The sequence below is a fragment of the Eschscholzia californica genome, unplaced genomic scaffold, assembly GCF_041429995.1.
Source record: "Eschscholzia californica isolate CP2 unplaced genomic scaffold, dmEscCali1.0.p SCAF_1, whole genome shotgun sequence".
NCBI classification, from domain to species: domain Eukaryota; kingdom Viridiplantae; phylum Streptophyta; class Magnoliopsida; order Ranunculales; family Papaveraceae; genus Eschscholzia; species Eschscholzia californica.
The window spans coordinates 85420191-85446608 of record NW_028238198.1 but is presented as its reverse complement, the minus strand read 5'-3'; the positions used below and the strand labels follow the sequence as shown (position 1 = coordinate 85446608).

The 26418-nt window shown below is 35.9% G+C and overlaps 3 protein-coding genes across 5 annotated transcripts; 2 read left to right on the top strand and 1 right to left on the bottom strand.

Annotated features, from left to right (window-relative positions):
* Positions 1-774: 774 nt before the first annotated feature.
* Positions 775-6404, bottom strand: LOC147570428 (putative protein phosphatase 2C 12). Of its 2 annotated transcripts, XM_086656992.1 has the most exons (10): positions 6132-6404; positions 5546-5878; positions 4441-4612; positions 3850-4003; positions 3701-3764; positions 3496-3603; positions 2741-2866; positions 2409-2644; positions 1426-1628; positions 775-1324 (listed from the first exon to the last, which is right to left on the bottom strand). In XM_086656992.1, the coding sequence occupies exons 2-10, from the start codon at positions 5744-5746 to the stop codon at positions 1296-1298; spliced, it is 1293 nt and encodes a 430-aa protein (XP_086513118.1). In that variant the 5' UTR covers positions 5747-5878; positions 6132-6404; the 3' UTR covers positions 775-1295. The 2 variants fall into 2 exon arrangements, with proteins under 2 accessions (XP_086513118.1, XP_086513117.1); XM_086656991.1 differs by having other exon boundaries at positions 2409-2866; positions 6132-6344.
* A 7708-nt stretch (positions 6405-14112) lies between these two features.
* On the top strand, positions 14113-16036 carry LOC147570427 (uncharacterized). Its single transcript, XM_086656987.1, has 6 exons — positions 14113-14334; positions 14603-14810; positions 14986-15087; positions 15177-15283; positions 15403-15520; positions 15746-16036. The coding sequence occupies exons 1-6, from the start codon at positions 14195-14197 to the stop codon at positions 15899-15901; spliced, it is 831 nt and encodes a 276-aa protein (XP_086513113.1). The 5' UTR covers positions 14113-14194; the 3' UTR covers positions 15902-16036.
* A 7048-nt stretch (positions 16037-23084) lies between these two features.
* LOC147570426 (uncharacterized) lies at positions 23085-24805 on the top strand. Of its 2 annotated transcripts, XM_086656989.1 has the most exons (5): positions 23085-23362; positions 23485-23722; positions 23887-23988; positions 24078-24233; positions 24449-24805. In XM_086656989.1, the coding sequence occupies exons 1-5, from the start codon at positions 23262-23264 to the stop codon at positions 24566-24568; spliced, it is 717 nt and encodes a 238-aa protein (XP_086513115.1). In that variant the 5' UTR covers positions 23085-23261; the 3' UTR covers positions 24569-24805. The 2 variants fall into 2 exon arrangements, with proteins under 2 accessions (XP_086513115.1, XP_086513116.1); XM_086656990.1 differs by lacking the exon at positions 23887-23988 and having other exon boundaries at positions 23166-23362.
* Positions 24806-26418: the final 1613 nt, after the last annotated feature.

Below are 26418 nucleotides of genomic sequence, written 5' to 3'. Positions count from 1 at the left end.
ATTTGCTTTCAGATGTTGAATGACAGCAGACTTGTACTAGTTGTTAGAAGTATTTGCTTAGTTGTTAAAGCATTAAAAAAAACAAACCAACATTTTTCAACTTTTTAGTTGGTCTTTTTTTTTTCTCTTAACTCAAATATGAAATCCAATCCAGATCTAGTTTCCTTTGAGTGAGAAAATCTTTGTTTTCGTGCGACTCAAACTGATAGTTGATGTATTTTTGTTAAACACAAAATAAGTTTGAACTAAGAACTCATTTTACGAAATAACTATCGTGCTCCTAACCAAGACAGTTTAAATCTAGACAATTTGGACTGAGACAAATCAGATTAAGACGGCGAGATAAAAGAAGCAGAACCTTAAAGATCGTGAGTTGGGAGTGATGTAAATCTCTTGAATCTTATAAAATGCTAATCTTTAGCCGTTCTTGTCCAAGATTTGGGAAATCCCTGGTGGTTGCTATATGGAAAAAATCCCAAAAGAATTATATTTCCTAGAATTTCAATTTCAAAAGATTTATTTTTCTTAGGAATCAGAAAATTTTCATGCAAACAGACCATAAAAACTCTGATAGAGAATGCAAAAGCAAAACTTGGTTTTTGATGAGAAAACTTTTTCCCAAGACATTAAACTCCAATAAATCCTACAAAATATGCTTTTTTACTCTACCTCAGTAAAGGATAATTCAGAATTTCAGATAGTACAGGGAAATTTTGTCATTCAACACGATTGAACTTTCGATCTCTTGCGTATAATCTCAAATGGAAACCGAAGTTCAATAAACGAATCAAATTTTCATCTTGATAGAAATGAATAGAACAATGTTGAAGGAACTAAATTAACTCACAAAGTTGATGCAAACCCTGAATAGGAAACTATAAATACGTAGTATAATTTTTTCACTCGAAAATAGTACAGTAAGACAGCTCTTTACTCAGTTCTATAAAACGAACTCGTATACAATAAAAGCGAAACAAGAAAATGAAATGAAAGTTAGTTAGTTCATGAATGTTAAAGGAATTGGTGAATTAATCAAATACCTGGTCAGTTTGATCATACTCAAGATCAGTTTGTATCTGTTTAAATAAATGAAGGAGGAGCTCACGCTTTGGTCTTCTGAACTGTAATAGCTAAACTAGAAAGATCTTCAATGAAATCCCAAACCAATGAAGTATTTGAACCCATTAATGTACAAGAGAACGATTATGAATTCTTCTTCTGGTTCGAAAACAATCGTTAGTGTCAAGATAAGAGCAGAAACAATGATAATGTTGGTCACTGCTGAAAACAATCGACTAGTCACTGTCACTATCTTGAAGTCGACCTGGAAACGAGCAAAATAAAGTGATATTATGATTTATGAGAGTGAAAAGAAGTATGAATTTTTAAATTATCGAACACGACAATTTGTTAAGTTTGTCATACTTCCTGATAATCTTTTCCCTTCCATGGCTTCTTTCTTATATTGGCAGCTAGAACAAAGGAAAGGGCCATCCCAAGGACGCGAGTTTCCTGGATTTGTTGAACCGGCATGTATAGAAACTCCATCTCCAGGTTTCAACTCTACTTGACAGATTGCACATCTAAACAACTTGAACAAGTTGCACAGGGGATATTCTGTATCTAACCTATAATTGTGCACAAAAAAATTTCCATATCAGAAAGATTCCTCTATCTACAAAGGAAAATAATTTCAGATCTATGTAACACGATTCTCCACTTTAGAATTATTTTGCATATACCCACTAAGTACTCCGATCGGACATCAGATAATCCAATAGCTTCAGTAGGTATACTGTGAGGTTTTGTCAGCACATCTCATGTGAACTTGCACATATTAGGATCATAAGTACCCACTCGACCAAGGTACACATCTTGATTAAAAAAATATTCGAAGTATAAAATGAAGGACCTAATAATTATGCAAAGGAAACACGTGTATGCATAGTAGTACCCTGGATTGGCCTTTTCCACTCGTCATATCCGACAACTTGTAAAGTTGTCGGATATTGACACCCGAACTGTATCCATGTTACATAGCTTCAAACCGAGAGAGCCATCATAGGGAACAGAAGATGAGGAGTGTTGAGACAATAACCCATATCAGTCAAAGCTATGTATTCAGACTCTAGCTACTTGAGTTTCTCGAACTTGACTTTAGCACAACTTCCCAAGTCATGTTCGTCTCGAGCTTCTACTCCCTCCGTTTCTTCCTATCTATGAAGACAGAACAAAGGTGAGAAGAAGCAGCTTATGAAGGCCGGGTCATTTAACGAGAGTCTTATGGGATAGGCTGCATCCCAGTCAGGATCATGTCCCGAGCCCAACTACTTGTGTATACAGCTTACCTGGTCCAAAAGTTTTAAGTTTTAATTTTAGTTTTTACTGATAATTTGCAGAAGACAAACCTATCTGATAGAGAAGCAGATCCTTCCTCGAATAATTCCTCGACTATATCTGGCTCGGCATAGTCTTTATCCAAATTAGACAAGGAAGACTCAGATGTCTTTCTGCGGAACATGGACTTAAAAACTCCTTTAGGTTGCTTCTTTTGTTGCATCGGAGGGGTTAGCTTTTCAGGTTGTAATATATCGACCACGATGCAAGTTGTATCATCTCTAATTCCCTTAAAACCTACAGCTTCCTGCAAATTTAGTGAGAAGGGTGAGGCAGACTCATAAAAGTCGGCAAAAATGATATAGATTATTAGCAGATAGACAAGCCCATTAATCAAATTTACTTTAACAATTTGAGCAGCAGCAGCCTCAGCTGGCATCCCACGGGAACAACTCAGTGCGGCTTCAAAGGATAATGCATCCCAAACACCGTCACTTGAGATAACAAGTCTACCTCCAGCAGTAGACAACTGTAAAAGTGACAAGAAAGACCACAGGATTCATATTAAGCCCAGAAAAACAATTCTCCACATAAAAACAGAAGCACCTAAGAGTTCATTGCAATGAACTCACTACCAGTTAAACTTTTTATTAGTAACGCTTATCCACTTACACAGCAAAACAGTACTCCAGGCGTGCCAATGTTTTTCATTTATTGACAGATTATGCCTTTTCTTTATACAATAAACTTTGAACTTTGGTCTCTACAGTGGAGACACATAGATTATGCTAAAAATCATATACTATTCTCATTTGTTTCCTCTTCTCCAATGCTTTGTGATTTTTTTCCCGTCTAGTTATTAGAACTTTGCATAAAATATCTCAAAGTGACTCATAGAGGCAAAGAATTGTTTGCCTCAGTTCACAAAAACTTGAACGACCAGTTGCCACATAAACGTATGACATGCTCTTCTCTGTTTTACTCATTTCATACAAAAGGTGATACAAAAAAAAATTTCTCTCAATTGCTCATCAGAATAATTCTACTAGTTAATGATGCCAAGTATCGCAATTTAAAGTGGGGAAGGTTTCTGAAAAGATGCACATGAAATATAATCTAAACAATAATGCAGTGTGTGTGACAAGGATTGGATCAAACCTTAATTTGCTTCACAAGAGGGACAGGAACAATGAACTCCCCAACATCCATATCTCCAATTGATCTTGAAAGGCACAACCCACCAGGCCAGCACCTCAGAGGGCCGATCTGAATAAACAAGTTTTTATGGACATACCTATTACCATTCATCTTTAATGGAAAAGGTTTCGACTATTTGGTAACTACAACTTAGTAAGAAATATACCTCTGCACCACCACCAGCATTAAGACGACCAACCTCACCTCCACTTGCTGTTATCCGTTCCCTTCTGTTGAATATATGAAGAATCAGGCCTCATGAAATAGTATAAGCGTTAGCAAGGAAGACCATATGGTAGAAAATTAACAACTTACTCCTCTTCATTGGTTTCAAGCCTATGATCAGCTGACAGAGAGTAAACAACACCTTCAGCTGATTCAAGTATGCAACAAGAATCTCCAACTGACGCAACAGTTACGATCCATCCATCTATTATCACAAATGTGACAGTTGTTCCTGATGTTTTTGCTGAAAAAGCAATGAGTGGTTAATTTACAGTAGCTGCCCCTATAGCACAATCTCTTTCGAAGGAAGAAGTAAAACATTGTAAGACGTAATTAACATGAACAAGGTCTCAAATTATCTACGCCTTCTTTTTTACATCCTTAGATATCTCAAACGCCACTCTCTCCTTTCCATTGTATTGGTACTTTCAGTTCAGGACCATCCACGTGTAAATATGCAGGAGGTCTATACTCTAATTATAAACTATGATAGAAAGCAAGACATGTGCTGCCCAAGAAATAGCAACCTTTTCACAGTTCATATTTTCTCATAGGATACATACTACATCCTTGGAGCTGCACATCCTGAATCATATAATTCTCAATACACGTGTCTCGTCAAGTTCGCAACTAAAATATATATATATACACCAAGATATGCTGTTAATGCTCTGCTCTTACCTTTCTCTTGAAAATCTTTATCAGTTTTTACAAATCCTGCAACCAAAGCTCTTGGTAGTGCTGCATTCCATTCCTCTCTGCTAAGATCCGAAGGAATAGCACTCACAATATTATCCAGGAGGTTCTCCTTGGTGTATATGGCAGCTGCAGATCCATTATGACCATCAAAGAGCTGCAAGCAAGATATGTATTATTTCCTCCATAGAATCATAGATAGAATGAACTGCAAGCTGCAAGATGCAAAGTATGTACAAGACATTTCCCGAGAACTAAACAGGTCTGAACAATCTGAATAACAGCACGAGGATTTGCATTTTCTCATGTGTTCCGAGGTCAAATGCGTAGTAAGGGACATCAAAGAAGCTTCGGAGTTCAGATTCATCGACTTCCAAAGCTTCATAAAGAAGTAATGGAACTCAATCCACAGAAAAAGACAAGCAAAAATTGTGTTGGAACCACGGCTCAACAATAATATCCAAGATTTTGAAAGAGAGACACGTTAACATTCCGAACACATTAACCGATATTTCACAAAACAATAATTTCGTTATTGGATGGACCCCAAGATTTGGATTCTGTTAACAACCACTTCTTAAACTTCGGACTATTAGAGGGAGGAGTGTGGTTGCCTAACTTGACGGCTTCTATCCCGCGCCATATTTCTTATCAGGCCTATGCTTGATACTAGAATCCACAACCTCCTAGAGACAATTGGTGCTGATAATTTGTCAACACTCGCTCTAAATTAGGAAATGTTTGAGAAAGGCATTAAATGTGTAAATTAAGTATCTCTGGGTCTATTGACTCGTATTCACCAACACATAGAATATAGAAACCCAACAAGGACCATCCTAGATAAATCCTTGACAAGACCACAATATGCAGAACTAGACAATTGTATAAGTCAATCGACGATAAACAAGTCATAGCATGTGTGCCCTCCTTTGAGATGGACAAAAACTTGACTTCCCCACCTTCCCAATGTGTTTGATTATTTGACACAAGGCAACAATCAAATTGAAACAATTCGAAGAAAACATTAACAAAGAAGCTAAAATTCATAGTAGTATATGAACTTGAAGGTTAAAAACAAATTTTGACATACCCCAAAGACAGAAAATGTGGTAGAGCCATCTCCTGGTATCCTTTCACAATCGGGTTTCAATAATGTAAAATCCTCTCCTTTTTTGCTCTGATTAGCTTCCCCATACACCAAATCTGGATTCTCAATCTTCTCATTATTCAATTCACGTTTTAGCAAAACAGCCAAAGGAACCATCTGATTTTCATTCTTCGTCGTCGACATTATTAACCTCTTTTTGAAGCAAGCATGTCGAACTCTCTCTCTCTCTCTATTTCTACCTTCACCACCCACCCGTACACGTACGTACTTAATTCAATCAAATCAAATCAAATCTAATCTGTATAACAACTTAACCTGTTGAAATTCACAACAATCAAACAAAAACACCTCTTCAATTATACCTAAACTTGATAATTTGAACAATTTGTAGAAGACAATTAAATCAGATTCTCAGAAGAATCAGAACGAATCAAAGTTTTTGAGATCGAAACCAGAAAAATATGAAATAGATCGGAATCATAATTGAATTGTTGATATGGAATTTGTAATTAAAAAGTCAATGTGATCAAACAAAAATAAGAAGAAGAAAACAAAGATAAAATCTTACGTGGAAGAAGAAACAGGATGATTAACTGCGAAAGACAGGAAAGTGGACGACGATGAAGACGACTCTGTGTTGTTGCAGAGATCGATAGACGCAGATCCCGGGACCCTTTGGAAGTTCCATTGAAGAGAGAGAAAGTAGAAACAGAAAGAATGGAATGGAACGGAACGGAAGCTCTTCCTTCCTTCCCTTCCTTTCTTCATGTGCTGACGTGTTAACGACACATTTTGTTGTGAAGCCAAATTAATCCGATTTTTTCGGGTTTACCATGGGCCCACTATAAGACATGTGGGACCCATAGCATATTTATGTTCCATTTCGGGAAATTTGGCGTAACCAAGTTATGTGATCGGTTTAGTGAAGGGGCAATGAAGAAAACGCCTGACCAAAAGATCAAGTTAAGTGATGTGACCCTGATCTAAGCGATAATCCAACCGTTAAATAAATTGTAAGTCTGCATACAGAGAAATTCGACAGCATTATAAAAGTAAGTTCGAATAGTCCTAAATAAAACTCATCACCTAAATAAATTCGCAAACAATACTCCAAACGATGACTCGGCAACTGATTCAAAAGCCTTGCTTGTCAAAGTATATTGTTGAAGTTGTAATTAAGCTTGCAAAAGAGAAAAAACAGAACAAATCCTAAAAAATCAGATGATGTAATAAGCCTCGTTCATAACGTGCGCCTGGCAAAATCAACTAGTAATCCTACTAGCCGAACCCATTTAAAATATAAGCCCTGGCAATCCAAAGTTCAAACTATGGCAGACACCTAAAAAGAGGAAAATGAAAAGTTTTTCTTGCAAAGTAAGCCTTGTTCTATAAGCATCAACTGAACTTAACGCAGCGGGCTCTGATTATTCAACCGACATAGTAAGCCCTGTAAGTCTGGCACCAAAAAACAAGTTGTGGTTCCCAGACCTCCCAAATAAAATATGAAGCAAAGTCCCAGAATAAAGTAAGTCACGGTAGCCCAAGCTATGACCAGGTCATATGAGGAAAAGTAAACCCTGCTCTGCGGGCCCTTAAATAAACAAATCTGCTAGCTAACGTGACAACCAAAGCAAGTTAGAAAATCAAACAAAAGTGCTAAAACGACTCAAGTTGAAAACACCCTAGGTTGTTCGGATCTAAATTCCAAAAAGTCAAGCCCTGAACGTGAAGCTCGGGACCCCCCGCCATGCAGAAGACCAAACTAGACTAGATTTGGGGAAGAGTGACACGAACAACAAGGAAAGTCATGTCAAGGGTATGAAATGACCTCCCATCTTTGAAGATAACATGTTGATAATTGAAGCGACCAAACGCCACTTTCCAGAGAAATAAAGGCTCATTCGAAATCAAATACATGTCGAGAAACGTTGCTTGAGAAATTGAAACAAAACAACATAAACGAAGCTTTGTCGATGATCAAGGCACTTAAAAGAAAAATTAATTGTTGACAATTAAAAAAAGTCTGTTTGGCCAAAGAGAACAATCAATGACGAACTACTGATTAAAAAGTAAAAGACAGAAACAGAATACTATGTTTTATTCATGTTTAAAGAATTTGTTACAAGAGAAATTGCAAGTCGAATTAATAGATTTTACATCCTCATCCAGATCTATTATAAAAGAAATTACAGCTCAAGATAGCACATCCCCCGTCCCGATCTACATCTATTACAGAAGAAAATGCAAACTCTTGGAAGGATCACTGAAAGTAAATAAGAGCAAACCTCCCTGATTTACTAAATCAACTTTGTTCCCCATCTGCATGGAGAAAAGAAGAGACATGATTGAGCCACCCAAAAAAGACAAGAACAACCTGGAAAAGTGAAAATCGAAAAGTCCCCAAAGTTTGCCTTGTTATTTAACTTTCGAATTTGAAATCAAAGAAGAACAAGGAGTGATCCGGGAATCACCCATTACTTTCAACCACATCTTACGAAAAAAAATCAACAAGGGGAAGTGATCCGGGAATCCCCCGTCCTGATGCTTGATCGACTTAATCACGAATTCTAGTCAAAGATCTCAGTCGGTAAGGATCTTAAGTATTTATTGAACTTGGGATACAAGAGTTTCATGGAGAGAATTTTTTTCCTAAAAGATAAACACGATAAGAAATACGATCAATCCTAAATGCCAAATATCCATGAATAAGGAAACTTATTTATATCAAATATACGAGAAAATTCCAAAGAGGAATCCTAATATGTCACAAGTAGGAAACTATTTAATAATAGTTTCTATGCAATAAGAAGCCCTTTTAAAAGGTAATGAACTTGCATCGAAAAAGGCACAACAATGCTTACACCACGATCATAAGCTAAGCCCCACGCTTAACGATAAACAAGGTATAATTCCTGAATTCTGATAAATCAAAATTCAATTATGTAACTCAAAGGGCAATCTGACTGTCTTGAGCGTCAAATAACTTTCTCAGTTTCTTGCAGGTTTCACCCCACAGTTCGAGATGAGCACAGCGAGATTCAAAGTAACAGTTTCAACATCTTGAAGAATCAAACCCTAACAAAATCAATAACCCCAGATCTGTTTTCTTTACCATTAAATTTCTTTACCAATAAACTTTCACCAAATTTGTTCAAGAAATCAAACCCTAACAAAATCAGTAACCCCAGATCTGATTTCTTCACCATTAAAATAAACATAAGTCTTTGAAGAACATAAGAGGTATATACGAAAAAAAAAGTTAGTGTTACCCTCTCATGTATTTCTTTACCATTTAAAAACATTTGAACCATAACAGCCATGAAAGCGATTCAACCATGAGAGGGTATATTGAGGATAAAGAAAAGATCTTGTATAGAGAGAAAGAGGAGGAACATATCAGATTTTCTTTCCATGATGGGACCCTTATTTAATGCAAACTGAAAAAGGAGGGATTCAGGCTCAATTTACCGTGTAAGGGTAATATGGGGAGGAAAAAAAGAGAAAAGAAAAAATATTCTTTCTCTGACATATTGAACGATGGAGGGAAACCTTATTAACCCCCCAAATTTAGGTCGCTTGGCGTTGCTGCCTCCCCAATTCTGGGCGTAAGACATTGACCGAACCTGTGTGGACCCCCCATACTCCTTTGAAGACCCCGGGCTGATCTATTCATGCCAAGGGTGTTTTGCAGGGCTAGTTTCTTCTGGACGACCTCCCAATTAGGGGAATAAGGGTGGACCATCAGGGGCTCAACTGTCTTGCTACCTTAAGCCGGGTTGATCCAGTAGACTTCAGGTCTGATCTTGACTCTTCAGACGTTAGTCAACGTCTGGACATTTTGTGCATCATCAATTTTATATTTTGATCGGTTTAAAAACTATACTCGATTATTTTTTATCTGGAAAGATGATAAACTTACTTAATTACTATTATTAATTACTTAATTACGATTATAAATTTTTCGATCACAACAAATATCCTTCTTTTAACTATAACATCTATTTATTTTGTAGTTTATAGCCAAATTTATCTGTACCCGGTAACTAATAAGTTTATAGTCGTAATTAATTAAATTTAGTTTCTAAGTTATGAAACTAAGGATATCTTCTATTAATTTTTTTAAAATTTTGATCAATTTAAGTAATATAATTAATAAAAATAACTAGAATATTACAGTTAAGCTACCAGTATTTAATTAAATTAAAAACTCGAGTATAGTTTTCGAACCGATAAAATCAGAAAATTAAAAACTTAACAACTAAAAAAAAATATATAAAACGGTCTGTTTGACCCGGACTGCCCCGACCCGGACCGTTAGTGAGGCCTGCGGGCCGGCCTGGTCAAACCTGGGCCAGTTTACAGTCCCCGGCTGGGCCTTCTATAGCCACTCCGGGTTGAGGCCCGATCCGGGGGTTTCCCCAACCCGGGTTGGTTAAGCCCGACACGGTAACAAGGAGTAATGTGACTGCTATCTTATTTTAGCACAAAGTATAGCTTGAACTTTGATATCAGTTCTACGAGAATGGTCCTTGACCAATGCAAGAAAAGCTTCATTAAAATAGGATAAAGTATCTGAAAGTTGTTTCTGCTACAGATGGCCAGTTTTATAGCACAATAGGACAGTCACTACTCGAGGAACTTATAAAAAGAAAAGAAAAGGTAGATTTGAAGTGTAATGATCCGAACCACAAATATACAAAAAATATACTACACACCTGCCCAGGGACTACAACTGTTGGAGTATGAGCAGTAGGCTTTCCAGCTTCGACATAAACAAATTCTTTTAGTGCACTAGGGTGAATCGGCTGAGAGGATGCCACTTGAGCAACTTGCGGTTGTGAATTTGTAGATATAACTGTCACACCTGGTGGTTTGAGCGAAACACCACCATCTGGAAGCCTAATAGACTCCAATGAGACACCAAGTTGATGAGATGGTTGAGTTGGGATACAACCACCCGGAAGACCTATATCAGGTGCCACATTGACATGGTTAAACATTCTCTGGTTGTTATCAACTATTGAGAGTTCTAATCGAATCTTGAGGTATACCTCCGTGGAGGGGGTAAGGAAGTTGCAACCTGGAGGGACGATATTGTATTGTGAAAAAAAAAACTTCAGGTATAGGCTTAGTGTCACAGATTGTTTGGTCAACCCAACATAATACGTTGTAAACACTCGGGTTGTAAAGCAGAATATGAAATCATAACGAACCGTGTGACGTTATGCACTCCTGCCTAGTACATAGTCCCTGACATCTCGGAGTACTGCTGACCTTCTAGTTATCTTGGCCTTGCCAATAGTGCGGTATGACACCATTGTGTCCCAACATGCGAGCTCCGCTCGTGTCGTCCCGTTTAATGCTTCCTCGAGTCATAGACTCTCGCCCATCACAAAGGATACCAATAACAGTGTCAAGCACAGTAAGCCACATGTGTAGATCTTGCCATCTAGTCTCAAGCATCCGACATATACACATCTTAGCTTCCATCTGGATATTGAGCATATGAGCATCCGTCGAGCCATAAGGTACCTTAGCTCTCGTATGCCCAACACAACACATCAAGGTCTAACCCCTTGAATAACCAATATCCCTAATGGTAGAAGCTAACATGAAGCACGACCCGAGTCGGCACGAGAAACATGTTGCCACTATCCCAAAAGAACCGATAGTAAGCTTTCTCCAGATACTGCCCCAAGTCATCTCCTATGATAAGGGAACCCATGCAATATGTTTCTTTGACATATGTTAGGTTGGCTCAGTGGGTTGCGCCACAGAGATGCTCACTTTTGTGCACACTTGCTAAGAAGGGTTAGCGTCCCATCCACGAGGTCTTGGCATATGTTGGGTTGCATATGAGGAAGGGAGACCACCCCTCTTCTATAGTAGTAAAGTTATTGTTTTGCCTATTTCCACAAGGAAATATCAATCTTTCAACCACGCATACTTGTTCGTATAAATGTCGCTCACGTCTTTTTTCCAGACTTGAATGCACCGGACACCTTTCGTGCATGGCATAAGAAAGCTTCTGACCCTTCCGACCTCGTCTTTGACCCTCCAACCTATATGTTCACGTTTGCCATCCTAACACACGTCACACCATGTGCATCTCCAAAACATAGTCATGACACCAGGCCCAACTGATGATTCTCGACCAGACAACATTGGACAAGGTTGCTGGAGTTGCAGATGGTTGAGATAAAAGTTGTGAAAGATCATGAGATCCACCAGACGATGTCCGGGTCTTACTCATGGAATCGCCCACGCCCTCACCAAATTCAAATTGTCGTGTCTCTTCCTTAATTTTATTAACATCTACATCTGTTGCAGCAGGCTTGTTCGTTATTGTATCTTCTTGGTCTTTGATACTCCCTCTTCATCCCTACTGCTACAATCTCCAGCATTACCCTAGAGTGATCTTCTCCCTTGCATGCTCATCTGCAATAGTTGAACCTTCTGTTTGTTTGGCTAGGGTTTTCAAACCAGGTAAAGCAACACCAATTAGGTTATCATCACCCATTCCCTTCGACTTATCTGGTACGCTTGTGAATGAAGATGCTTGAACACCATTGGGTTGATCCTCAAACTGCCCATATCCGTGGTGGTGGTTGGATAAGATGAAGATGCTGGGTGGGATGGTGTGCGATGGTGTGGTTGTGGTGATGGAGGACGAGGAAGACGTAAGTGCGGCAATTGCAAAGTATAATGGAGAGAAGTACGAGGTAATGTTTATTTTTGCTCTTGAACTTCGTTAAATTAATAGTTATTTTTAGTGCTTTTGGTGTCGGAGATTGATTGAGAGATGCTATCGGAAGATAGTACTAGTGTTTCCCGGTATCTTTTAAAGTAGAAGGTCCATAAGTGTCCATTGGATGAAGTTATATGTGAGTATTGTTTTTTTATGTTGAAACATGTGAGTATTGTTTTTGATAAGGAGAAACTTATATGAGTTTTTGCAATTGTAGGATGTGATTAAAGAGTTGGTGGACCTGTTGACGAACAATTCTTGGTCTGATATTGCTCATCTCTTGAATCATTTCTCGACCTTTGGAAGTGTAATAGGATCAGTGTTGAGAGAGGTCTTGGATCAAGTGTAATATTGGGAATTCTTGGCGATGGTGATGATGAAGCAGGCCAACAATATTTTTTTTTGTTAAAATAGCAGGCCAACAACTTGGAAGATGATATTTTTTTAAACTTTAGATGTTACATTTGATTTTCATTCGTCGTGCATAAGCATTCGGCAGTGATATTAACAATTAACCAAAATGATAATGAACTTCTTTTTTTTTAGAAAAATCGGTAAATATTCAGTGGGATGTTTTTTTTCTTTTTCCTTTGGTATTATCGGATCTACAAGTTTAATGGGTTTTAGTTAGTCTATATCAATCAATTACTGGGATATAAGGGGATAATCACATGAAAGTGATCAATTGGTAAAAATTGGTAAATACCAACTATTATATTGCATTTCCAATGCAAAAACTCAACTCTAATTGACACCAGGGATTCTTTGACTTTGTTTTATAATGATCAATTGATCACTTTCATGTGATTATTCCCTTATATACCAGTAATTGATTGAATAAATTCCTTGTAGACGGGGCACATGAAGTCGCAAAGTTTCATTTTTCCAAAAAAAAAAAAGTCCTAGCAGAATTATCCAAGCAAAATAATGCCCTGTTTTAGAGTCTGCCCAATAATGCCTACCAAACAAGGTGAGGCATCTTCCATCTAAAACCCTTTTGTCAAAACTCCTATAAATCCTACCAATCCTATAAATCCAATCAATCCAAAAGTTGAGAAGAAGAATTAGTGCACCTTCCATCTAATGATCTAAATGACATAAACTTAAATGAAATCAAAATAATGTATGTATATATAATCCTAGAAATAACTGATTTGATTCTTGTAACCGGTTTAAACTCCGAAGGGCATTCCCCTAATATTTTTTCATGCCTTTGTGAACACAAAGAATTGAAAGTCGATAAGAAACATTAGGTTTTGTTTTCCACCCGAAAAAATAGTTTTTACATCAAATATTTTCTCACGTCACCCTAAAATTGTTGAGTTATACTTTAAGTGAGAAAAAACACATTAAGAAAAGAACACCATACTTAATACTGAGGTTATTCATGAAAATAGCACTTAAAAAACGAGAAAGAGTATTCTCCGAGAAAACATTATTCGTGACAGTGGGGACATTTGACAATAAAATTTCTCAATTTCATTTTCACGAGCCAAAATGACATTAATTTGAATGCTGTTTTCTATCCATGGTAGGATATTCTGTTTTATTGAGAAGAGTTGTTATTTTTCTTTCCTATTCAAATGAGTTGTTGTTTGATTTAATGTATTTTAGTTTTATTCTTTTCCTAATCAGTTGATTTAGATTTTCAAAGTTGGTCGTGGTCAAAAAAAAAAAAAAAAAAAGTTGGTCGTGGCTGGTGACCTTGATGATTCTTGTGTGATGAAGACCTTTGTTTATGTAGGGCCGGGCCGGGCCGACCCTCCTCATCATAGTGTCAACATCAAGAATTCTTATAAATACCCATTTCATATTCTCCCACTCTCACTCCCTCACTCCTAATTCTTGCTGTCACAAGGTCTTCTTCAATTTCATCAGAAAGCATGGAGGCAGAAAGCTCAGAAAAAAGAAAAATCGTGGAGGCAGAAAAAGACAGTCTGTGTGAGAAAAAGCAAGAAGAAACTGCCCAGGAAGAGTTTGACAAATTAACCAGAATTTTTCTCCTTAAATTGAAGAAATCCAGGTATAGATCTCTTCTGTGGTGATGATAATACAAGGTTTCAGTTTGATCAATTATAAGGGGTTGGTTTCCATTTTATAGATGTTTTCTTTATTTTGATTCATAAGTTTCAGTTTTATAGATCTGTCTCCATAATCTTTCTTTTTTTTCCCCACTAATTCTTGATTACTGTCTACTGTGACTAAATAGGTTTCAATTGAAGCTTAAATCTTTATTCATCAAACCCTAACTTTGGATAAATTGAGTAATTCACAATTTATTTTTCTTATAGGGAAAGAGCCACTGAAATTATATCTCCCTGGAAGATGAAGAACTATGAAGAAAAGAAGAGAGATGGGATTGATGGCTCTCTTATAAAATTTCTAGACCTAACTTTGTTTGATTTGTATAACTATTGTGATGCCTATTCTCGTGGTTCTGTACGATCGGATCGTGGTTCTGCTAAAAAAGAAATAGAAAGTGAGATTAAGTTCTGGGAGGTAATCATTTTACGAATTATAATTTGGTCCATTCAGTTTGTTTTCTGCAACATAAGATGTCTCGTTTGTTAAGCACTTAAGTCTTTATACTATACTACTATTGTAAAAAGCTAGGTGAAGAAACAGTCTATAATTAAGAGTAAATTTGATGTCGTGGCGTCCTGTTTTTCTTTAGGGATTTGGTGATCTATTCACAGCTGAAAGAAATGCCTACGAGGAATACATTCACACAACTATTTATCCTAAAACTGAAGCGTGTTTTCGTAAATTAAAAAAGGTACTGGAAAACCTGAACTCTAACTTTAGTCCATCTAGGTCTTATTGTATTGGCATTTTCTTCTTGCTGAATTTTGGTAATATGAACAGATTGAAGGTGTTATTGATAAGGTGAAGAATGATCCCACACTTGGAGACCCTTGGACAAAGGATGAGATATATGATCATCTTACGCTTTTTTGGGACGAATCAGGGTGGTAATATAAATATTTTTTATTTATTTATTTTTAACAATTTAAACACTTGTAAATCATTTATCTATTAATATTAATTCAAAACTTTCAAAAAAAAAAAAAAATCCCACACTTGATGACAGTGACGAGGGGATGAAGACCAGATTTGATATCCTAAGGGATCTGATCAATTTTGAAAGGTATTACGGTGAGGAAGACGTAAGTGCCGCAACTGCAGAGTACACTGTAGAGAAGTACGAGGTAATATCTATTTTTGTTCTTGAGTTTTGTTTAATAGTGATTGATTTTTAGTGATTATGGTGTCGGAGATTGATAGCAAGATGCTGTCCGGAGACAATACTAGTGTTTCCCCTTATCTAATTTCAAAGTAAAATAAGGTCCATAAGTTTCCTGTGTGTGAAGTTATATCTGAGTATTTCTTTTTAATGAGGAGAAACTCATGAAATGAGGTTTTCGCAATTGTAGGATCTGATAAAAGAGGTGGTGGATCTGTTGTCGTACAATAATTGGTCTGATATTTCCAAGTTCTTGAGAGATTTCTCAACATTTGGAAGTTTAATAGGATCAGAATTGAGAATGGTCTTGGTGATGATGATGAAGCAGGGCAACATTGGAAGATGATAGATGATATTTTGTGGAGACATATACTTAATATATGTTATTTTACTTGCTACATTTGATGTTTTTTTTTGTGGTTAGCATGGACGATGATTTAAAAATTAACCAAAATGATAATGAATTTTTATTATAGAAAAATTGGTAAACAGGCAGTGTTTTTTTTTGAATTGTCCAGCGTGTGCCTCGAACAAATTGCAGTGTTCGTTTTTTTTTTCTTTTAGTGTTGTCTGGTCTACAAGTCTAATGGGTTTTAGTTAGTCCATAACCAGAGAGTATGCTTCTTAGATAAGCTTTGCATGCCACGCAATTAAGTAAAACAAGTTAGAGTTTTGTGTACAGAATAATTGAGGAAGGAGGATCTCTGTTTTCGCTATTTAATAATGAGAATCTCAATTAGAACTTAACATGTAAGATTAATAGATGTTCTTTTTTGTGTTGCATTTGAGATGTCCGAAAGAAGAAATCAAAGATCAGATTTAGAACTTAAAAGTTTAATGAACCGAACGAGAAATATATCGACAATCCCCTACATATTACCGGCCCAGAGGATGTAGAAAGCTACTAAGCCATCTACATATTACCGACCCAAAAGAGGTAGAAAGCTACTATGCCATAATTAAGGGCGGGAATCAGGTCAGGGCAAATGACTGCAGGTTTACTTTTTCATGGGGTTGGGTTGACCGCGCTATAAAATTTTATAGTATCAGTTAAGATTATAGGCAGGTAATTTAACAAAAAGTTGATGTCGAAAAATCCATCCAAACTCACATGCCTTTTGAGTTGTTCCAGTTTCAAACAGCGCAAGTCTTCTGGACAAAACTCAAGATGCACCAAGTTTTTTTTTTTGAAATAAGATGAACCAAGTTTGTGGAACCCAAACTAGACACTTGCAAGATAAATACAGACGTAACAATCAATTTTGAGTATTTTCTTTTTGAAAATTGACTAAGATCCGATAGTCATTACAATGACATTGATGCATCATACATATGATAAGCATGATAATTTCAAGCTCTTACAAGAACGAGGCTATAACACAACTAAACAATGACGTTGATACAATTTTGCCTAGGGAAATTTTAAAAGGCCCCCCCCGTTTTTGTTAAAAGGCCTCCCCGCTAAAAGCGCCCCTCATTATAACCCATTTGGTTATAGGGCCCCCTCTACAAAAGAGCACCTCCTTCATCAATATTTGACCTAACGGCAAAGTTAACGCCGTTAGGTCAAACTTAACCCAAGACCAGAGATGTTGACCACGCCACATCATCATCTTCTCCGGTAGGTCGCCGGCCGGCCAAACTTCCGGCCGGCGACCTTCAAATTTTTTTTTTTTTTTTTATTCTCTCTCTTCTCCCTCTCTCTCCAAAAAAAAAATATATTTTTTTTTTTAACTCTCTCTCTCTCTCTAGAGATCTAGAGAGAGAGAGAGCAGACCAAAGGGTCTGTTCGCAGACCTCTAATGGGGTCTGCGAACAGACCTTCAAAGGGTCTGTTCGCAGACCCTTTGGTCTGCTCTCTCTCTCTCTCTAGATCTCTAGAGAGAGAGAGTTAAAAAAAAAAAAAAAAAATTATATTTTTTTTTGGAGAGAGAGAGAGAGAATAAAAAAAAAAAAAAATTTGAAGGTCGCCGGCCGGAAGTTTGGCCGGCCGGCGACCTACCGGAGAAGATGATGATGTGGCGTGGTCAAATGATGTGGGTGAAATACACCTTTAAAGGAGGTTTTTTTCACCCATTCAAAGAGGGGGGCCCTTTAACCAAGCTAAGTCAAAGGTTTTTTACTAAGTCAACGAAATCATGGGGAGGCCTTTTAACAAAAACGGGGAGGCCTTTTAAAATCTCCCTTTTGCCTATTAGTTAAAGTGAGAATTAAAATAATGTATGAGATTTCCGTACATGGAGATGGTGGTGAGATTTGGTTATACCCTGTGATTCAGCCGTATAACTGGCACAACTACCAAAGCCAAGATCAACTAGGCCAACCACCACCATCATTGCCGAACAAGTCTTTGAGTCCTTCTTTTTAGGCTTGTTATTCGATAGATCCAAAGATTCAAGAAGCTTCAATCAGCCAAATGTTGTTGTTTCAATTCATGTTTGAACCCTAGAAATCCTAAATCTCTCTTCTTTTCTTCCTCTCTCACTCTATCAATCTGTTACTAAATTTTTCGAATCCTTTAATAAATTGAAAGAATCGATGTGTGGTGAGTCCAGAAAACAATCCTTAGAAACTCAATCTGTGATGGAAAACAACCCTAGAAACTATTTATTGATGGAAAGCAAACTGCAACAGGAAACATAGAAGGGTTCCGACGAAGGGAGGACCCTTTGCCGGAGGAAAGAGACGTAGATCTGAGGACGGTTTAGGAGAGAAAGAGAGAAATGTTTATTAATTTTGGTGGCCAATACGTGGACAACCGTTTTTTTTATATGGATAACTATCTTATGTGGACAACCAAAATAATTAATTTTGTTATATGGACACCAGTTTCTAAGGGGACAACTCTTTATTATTTTCACTTAAGTCCTTTTAGAATTAGATGTATTATTTTAACACCTCCCTCTTTTCTCCATAAACTCTAAGTAAGTTTGGTCTTCTTCTACTACTTCATCTTCATCATCAACCCAAAATTCTAGAGAGAGAATTTTTTTGGTGAAGATTATGACATCAAACAAAGGCAAGGGAATTGTTGAAGGATATTCCTCACCAGAAAGATAAGATCTAACAATCCTAAAACCCGTTAAACTTTTAAAACCTAGAAATCAAAATTTTCAAAATCCTAATTTTTTTTACAAACAAGTAGAGTTGCTCGTGCTTCGTGGAAAATCGAAAAAACATGAGAGATCTTAACTTCTGACTTTTTGTAAAAAAAAAATCTGACTTTCCAATTTCGTAAATTTCCCATGAAAATTTGGCAAGACAGAACGAAACTTGCCACGAATATCTAGCATATTCTCGTGGATTTCTCACGAAATTATGGAAATTTATTCTTCACTTCAAATTTTTGCCTTGAAATCGTTTTGTATTCTTTCAAACTACCCAAACAAAAATACAAAATAAAATTAAAAAAGTTAGAGTTTTACCTCGTCAATGTAGGGTTTGATTAAAGCCATATAGGGTTTGATAAAAAACAAAGGGAAGTAGTAGAAGCTATAGTTCACTAAAAAAACAAAGAGAAGTGGTAGAAACTATAGTTTACTAAAAAACAAGGGAAGTGGAGATTGATGAGTTTTATCTTCTTCATTCATCTCGGGTTTGATAAAAAAACAAAAGGAAATAGTAGAAACTATAGTTTACTTTTACTAGCAGTAAAAGAATAAGAATAAGCCTAAGAAAAAGGAATAAGAAGAAGATGATGAAGAGGAAGACAACTTAGGTTTTCAATTTTGAACTATAATTTTGTTAATGGTCCACAAGTTAGTAATTGTTAGTATTTAAGACTTTATGGACTTGTCCCCTTATTAAATCAAAGTCAACTAAGTCGACTCGCACCGGGCCCGAAAATAGTTGTCCATATAAAAAAATAATTGTCTACGTATTGGTCACCTTAATTTTACAGAGAGAACGGTTTAAGAGAGAGTGAGAGGGAAAGAGTTAGTTAAATTACATACCTTCTAAATTAATATAAATTATCTTATTTAAAAACAATGATCATACCTCTAAGTTAATATAAATGATTTTATTGTTAAGTATCTCTCATTCTTTATTAGTATTTTTAACATATTTATTATAGGGCCTTTGGGTATAAAGCTCAAATAATGTTGAAAAATGGTTTAGGGTCAAATCTTCCCAAAAAATAGGTTTTTAGTCACTTTGCACTTTAGACCAAAAACTCTTACTATATTAAACAATATACCGTCCCTGTCCCAAACTGAATTCCCGTGATTTTTTTACGTGGGGCCAGACGAAATTTTAAACGACATTTTGTACCGTGATTTTTTGTTTTAAAAACGAAACGAAATCATCGATTTTCTCTCTCATCGAATTTGTTTTGGAAACGAAATCAATTTGCGTGATTGGGAGGATTAAATAGGAAATAACGGATATTTTCAAATCAATTTTCTCTCTCTTACCATGTAATTTTTTTCGATTCTAATCAATTTTCTCTCACTTAACTTTCAGATTTGGAAAGAGTATTTTCTGGGATCAATTTAGCGTGATTTGAGGGTTAATATACAAAACGTACACATCACTTTCTCTCACTCAACTTTCAGATTTGGAAAGAATATATTTTTCGGTGATAAATTTAACGTTATTTTGGGGGTTAATATACAAAACGTACATATCATTTTCTCTCACTCAACTTTCAGATTTGGAAAGAATATATTTTTCGGTGATCAATTTAGCGTGATTTTGGTCGGTAATATACATAATGTATATATCACTTTCTCTCATTAATTTTCGTTTTTATCTATACATAACCAAATATCCTTTACATATTATGAAACATGTTTATACATTATGTACAATTTACGAACATTACAACATCATTTGTTTTCGTTTTTACTCATACATAACCACACATCAAATACAAATTATGAAACAAGTTTGTAAATTATGTGTTATTTATTACGAGGAAACCATCATTTGTTATGTATACAACGTAATTTATCCAATATTTCATATTACACCAGAATTTAATGTTTTTTACACAGGTACACTGTAGTATCTTGTCAACTATACGAGTCATTCAACAAACGAACCAAATCTTCTCTGATAGAAATTGAATCATTTTTGATGAATTTGAAATCATGCCCTGTGTTTATACTATATTGTCGAAGAACATATCAAAATGGTTTTGCACCACCAGGAAACAACTGATCAGTTTCAGTATATATTTTATTCCAACCATAAGATTTTAGTTTCGTAGTCTTACTTAGATTTGATTATTCTGTAGGAAATTTCATCTGTAAAATCAAATCTGCACACAGAAATACAAATACATTAATCAACAATACATATAATGTACTATAAACGACATGTATAGTTTCGTAAATTATGTATAATGTTTGTCAAACTTCATCAGGTTTTGGAGACTATCAGATCTTTAGTCTGAATAACATGGCCCATGTTTGTGAAAGCAATATGCGTAATTTGTCATAAATTATATATAGTGTTAGAACAATTACACAATGTTTTTGATGTTAGTGTTAAAGTGCATATAATTGTTCACACAATACACATTGTTTGCATTCTGTTATAAAAACTTTGTACGGAAGATATTTGAGTCATGTACTGGAAAGTATGCAAAATTTATTATAAATTACAGATAGTGTACATTTTGTTATGAAAAACAGTGCGGAATAATATCTGGTTCATAAATAGTACGGATACAGAGATCTGATAAGAAAAAAAAAATCAGAAAATCAACAACGTTAACTTAAATCTAATGAAAAATGAAATGATAATTGGATACAAACATAACATAATCGAATATAATGAATTAGTAAACAAAGATTAAACATTAAGATCATAAACCGGTAATGAAGATCTTAGAGATAGAAAAATAATGAATAAGGATGAATTTTTGAAAAGATGATACAGAGATGAAAACTATTTTTAATGAAAATCGAAAAATATCTTTAAAGATGATGATGAAAAACAGTTAATAGAAAGGTTTAGCTTATTACCTTAAGATGAGATGCAACTTTTTATCGTATATAAGAGTACAAACTGAAGAAATAGAAATGGAAATTGCAGCTGGTGTATTAGATTAGAATGAGATCTCAAGCTTCTTTTATGAAAAACGAGATTGAATATAGTTTCAGTTTTAGGAAGATCAATAAATTAGTTTCCGTTTTGAAGATGAATGAAGATAATGTTTACTGTTATTAAAATCGTGACCGGAGAGAGAAATTGGGAGAAAAAATGGAAACAATATATTTAGGTATTTGATGGAAAATGAGTGTTTGATTATATATAAGGTTAGTTTAGGGATTATGATTTAATAAAAATTTTAGGGATTTGTGTTTTCTCTCGAGATTGATAGAAATGGACTAGATATCCACTTTTTTTATATATTTTGGTTTATAAAATCATTTTAACTTTAGAGTGGATTAAATGTGTGTTTAAGGGTAGGTTTTTGGACCATAAGCCCAAAATTTCTTTATTATACATAATAAAAAACAAATCATATAATTGTGGCTTTCTATATAGTCAGACCCTTACAAAAAATGTGTACCCGAAAACTCTTTTTCTAAAGCGAAGGGGAGGAGCTCTTTTATCGGAGCTTTGATTTCGTCTGAAAACAGACACAATCTGGTATCCTCTTATATGGTTTCCATAACAATGAAGTGAAAGATCTCCTAGCAAGAAAATATAATAATATTTCTTACTTGGTATTATACTAACTGTTATTAAGGTTTGATTTTGTTATGATTTTGAAAGAGGATCAGGAGGTGAAAGTTACTACGTCACAATTAAGGGTCAGAATCGAGGTGATTGACCATGGGTTTACTTCCTCACTGGGTTGGGTTCGGTCGGGTTATGAAATTTTATGTCCATTAAGATAACGGGCGGGTAATTTATAAAGAAAATTGATGCCGAAAACTCATCTTATCCCGCTGCCTTTTCGAGTTTCAGTTAGTCTGAGAGCAACTCAAATGTAAAACTTAAAAAAATCTCTATTTTTCTTACGTGTCAAGTTCCATTAGATTCTCACTCCTATGTGGCGGAAATAGAAATCTTCAACTCTTTTGTGTCTTCAATGCAAAACTCTAAACTTATTTTATTTACTTATGTGTCGTAATTATTTTTGTAAAGAAATTATTTAAAAAATATAGAAGACTCGAAATATATTGGTTGAAATCAAATATTGATGAGTTAGACAATTAGAGGTAGAGTGTCCTCTTGAGATATCTCTACTCCACCCTCGACACGTCATCTTAGAGATCTAAATTAAATGTTGCATTGGAGAGAGTTTTCAAGTAAAAACTCTAAAAATCCTATGGGGGGAGGGGGGGGGGGGGGTGGGTGGGGGGTGGGGGGTGGGTGGATTAGGACATTGGGAGACGTTCAGAGACAAAATGTTCCGTGAACATTTCAAGACATTTATCTGTAGACAAAATGTTTTTATGGACATTTCAAAACATTTGTTCCAGACAAAATGTCTTCATGGACATTTGATTAAGAGACAAAATGTCTTGGAGACATTTCAAGACATCTGTTTCACAGACAAAATATTTTAGGAGTATTTCAACATATTGAAAGTTTTAAGTTTTCTCTCTCCAAATCTATGCCCTGCACATCAGCGGGGCCGGAGAAGTGTCGGGCAAAACATCATTAATGTGAAAATTTTGTTTGTGTGGCTGCCTTAATAAAGAGTAGGAGACCCCTCGCAAGAAATAAAGGTTGTGCTAGAAATCATGGAGGCAGAAAGCTCGATAAAAACAAAGAAAGAAGACATTACCCAGGAAGAGTTTGACAAATTAACCATAAATTTTCTCCCTAAATTGAAGAGATCCAGGTATGGATCTCATCTCTTAATTCTATAACACTAATTCTTGATTGCTGCCTACAGTGACTTAAATCTTTATTAATTAAACCCTAGCTTGGATAAATCAAGGATTTAACAAAATTTTCTTATAGGGAAATAGTCGGTGATTATATGTATGTTTGGAAGATGAAGAACTATGAAGAAAAGAAGAGAGATAGGATTGATCCTACTCTCTTTGATTTTCTAAACCTAACTTTGGAAGATGTGGATAACTATCTTTCTGCTTACTGTCGTGGTTTTGTCGATAAGAATGCTACTTACTGTCGTGGTTATGTACAATTGGATCAAACTACTAAAGAAGAAATAGCAAACGAGATTAAGCTCTGGCAGGTAATCGTCTTTATGTTCCATGTTTAAAATGTGGTGGTATCATTTTTTTCCATTTAAGAGAATTTGTGTACATCTTTTATGTGTGAAAATGTACATGGCAAGGCAGCGGCGCCCTTGCTTTTGGAAGGAAATTTGATGTCGTAATATGAGTGTCCTGTTTTTAGGAATTTGGTGATCTATGCACCGCTGAAACAGACGCCTACAAGGAAATCGTTGACAATGTTATTTTTCCTAAAACTAATGCGTATTTTTGTAAATTACATCAGGTATTGTAAAGTCTCAACTCTAACTTTAGTCCATCTACGTCTTATTGTACTGCCCTTTTCTTCTAGCTGAATTTCGGATCTATGAACAGATTGAAGGTGTTATTGATAAGGTAAAGAATGATCCCACGCTTGGTGACAGTGATGAGGGGACGATGAGATTTCAAATCCAAAGGGATCTGATCAATTTTGAAGAATGGTACGACGAGGAAGACGCAAGTGCAAAGTATAATGGAGAGAAGTACGAGGTAATGTCTATTTTTATTCGTGAGTTTCATTAAATTTTATTAGTGATTTGTAGTGCTTTGGTGTCGGAAATTGATAGAGAGATGCTATCCGGAGAAAATACTAGTGTTTCCTGTTATCTTTTAAAGTAGAAGGCCCATAAGTGTCTGGTGTATGAAGTTATATCTGAGTATTGATTTTGATAAGGAGAAACTGATATGAGTTCTTGCCATTGTAGGATCTGATTAAAGATTTGGTGGATCTGTTGTCGAACAATGATTGGTCTGATATTGCTCATCTCTTGAATCATTTCTCGGCCTTTGGAAGTGTAATAGGATCAGTGTTGAAAGAGGTCTAGGATCAAGTGTAATACTGGGAAGTCTCGGTGATGATGATGATGAAGCAGGCCAACAACATTAGAAGATGATATTTTTAGACTTTATATACTGCATTTGATATAAATCAATTACTGGGATATAAGGGGATAATCACATGAAAGTGATCAATTGGTCATTATATTAAATGAACGTTTTTATAGATGCTTTGTTTATTTTGATTCATAAGTTTCAGTTTTATAATTTATATTGTTCATACATCTGTTTCCATTATCTTTTTTTTACCACTAATTCGTAATTACTGTCTACTGTGACTTATAGGTTTCAATTTTTTTTTGAAACCATTGAAACCATATTTCATTTGATAAGTGATTAAATCACTAATTTACATGGATAATTGATTATTCCTCTCGGTTTAGCGACATGAGTGTTACATAAGTAATTTTTTAGAACTTCGAATGTAAAATACCTCATGAGGTGAGAGAAATTGACAAGACTCTGACGAAAAAGAAAGAAGAAAGATAAAACGATCCTAAAGATCACGAATTAAAAGACTCTAAAGGTCAAAATAACAGTACTAATACTAAAAGAACCATAGAAAAACCGCTTTCACCACCGAAAAACTGCCTCCGTCACCAGAAACCGCCAGCGTCACTGGAAAGACCGCCGTCACCATAGAAAAACCGCCGACACTGCGAGAATCCACGCCGCCACCACAAACACACCAAACCACCATCCCCACCACCCTAAACCACCGCCCTTTTTGCCACCACCACTATCACTAAACACCACCACAGTATCCACTTCACCACCACACCACCATTACAAAACACCACCACAAACACCACAGATATCCAGTCGCTTCATCATCAACATCCCACCACCACTTCTCCATCACCACCATCATACCATCATCATCACAAATCACCACCACTGAACCCCACCACCACTGAACCCCACCACCACCACACCACCATCACCAAGCACCACTAGATCTCGCCATACAACCCAAACACATCACCACCACCACGACTAAAGCCAGAGAGGAACCAGCAGATCCGATCCGCTCCACCACTACCAGATCTTGTCGTGATCGAATCGTACCACCACAAACGGTTTAACTGTAAAAGAGAGAGAGAGAGGAGAGAGATGCAAAACAGAAATCATAAAATGGTTCCGACGAAGGGAGGACCCTTCGCCGGAGAAAAACAACTAGATCTGAACCCGTTTGTTTAAGAAACTTAGATAGAGAGATACTAGGGTTTCGAGAGGAGTACTTTTTTCATAGGTTTCAATTAAAGTTTAAACCTTTATTCATCAAACCCTAACTTTGGATAAATCAAGGAATTCACAATTTAATTTCATTATCCTTATAGGGAAAGAGCCAGTGAAATTAAATTTGATGTCGTAATATGGTGTCATGTTCTTTTAGGGATTTGGTGATCTATGCACAGCGGAAAGAAATGCCTACGAGGAATACATTCGCACAACCATTTATCCTAAAATTGAAGGGCGTTTTCGCAAATTAAAAAAGGTATTGTAAAACCTCAACTCTAACTTTGGTCTTATTGTGTTTGCATTTTCTTCTTGCTGAATTTTGGTTATATGAACAGATTGAAGGTGTTATTGATAAGGTAAAGAATGATCCCACACTTGGAGACCCTTGGACAAAGGATGGGATATATGATCATATTACGCTTTTTTGGGACGAATCAGGGTGGTAATATATTTTTTTTTAACAATTTAATCACTTGTAAATCATTTTTCTATTAATATTAATTCAACGCTTTCAAAAAAAAAAATCCCACGCTTGATGACAGTGACAAAGTGATGAAGACTAGATTTGATATCCTAAGGGATCTGACCAATTTTG

What these genes read in the sequence shown, in the direction of transcription:
- LOC147570427 (XM_086656987.1), top strand. Translation starts at nt 14,195, where the DNA reads ATGGAGGCAGAAAGCTCAGAAAAAAGAAAAATCGTGGAGGCAGAAAAA. An exon ending in GTTTTCGTAAATTAAAAAAG is followed by an intron (nt 15,088 to 15,176) that starts GTACTGGAAAAC and finishes TAATATGAACAG; the next exon opens with ATTGAAGGTGTTATTGATAA. An exon ending in ACACTGTAGAGAAGTACGAG is followed by an intron (nt 15,521 to 15,745) that starts GTAATATCTATT and finishes TCGCAATTGTAG; the next exon opens with GATCTGATAAAAGAGGTGGT.
- LOC147570428 (XM_086656991.1), bottom strand. Translation starts at nt 5,746, where the DNA reads ATGTCGACGACGAAGAATGAAAATCAGATGGTTCCTTTGGCTGTTTTG. An exon ending in ATGCTGGTGGTGGTGCAGAG is followed by an intron (nt 3,604 to 3,700) that starts GTATATTTCTTA and finishes TTGTTTATTCAG; the next exon opens with ATCGGCCCTCTGAGGTGCTG. An exon ending in CTCTTGTGAAGCAAATTAAG is followed by an intron (nt 2,867 to 3,495) that starts GTTTGATCCAAT and finishes TCACTTTTACAG; the next exon opens with TTGTCTACTGCTGGAGGTAG.
- LOC147570426 (XM_086656989.1), top strand. Translation starts at nt 23,262, where the DNA reads ATGGAGGCAGAAAGCTCGATAAAAACAAAGAAAGAAGACATTACCCAG. An exon ending in ACGAGATTAAGCTCTGGCAG is followed by an intron (nt 23,723 to 23,886) that starts GTAATCGTCTTT and finishes TCCTGTTTTTAG; the next exon opens with GAATTTGGTGATCTATGCAC. An exon ending in ATAATGGAGAGAAGTACGAG is followed by an intron (nt 24,234 to 24,448) that starts GTAATGTCTATT and finishes TTGCCATTGTAG; the next exon opens with GATCTGATTAAAGATTTGGT.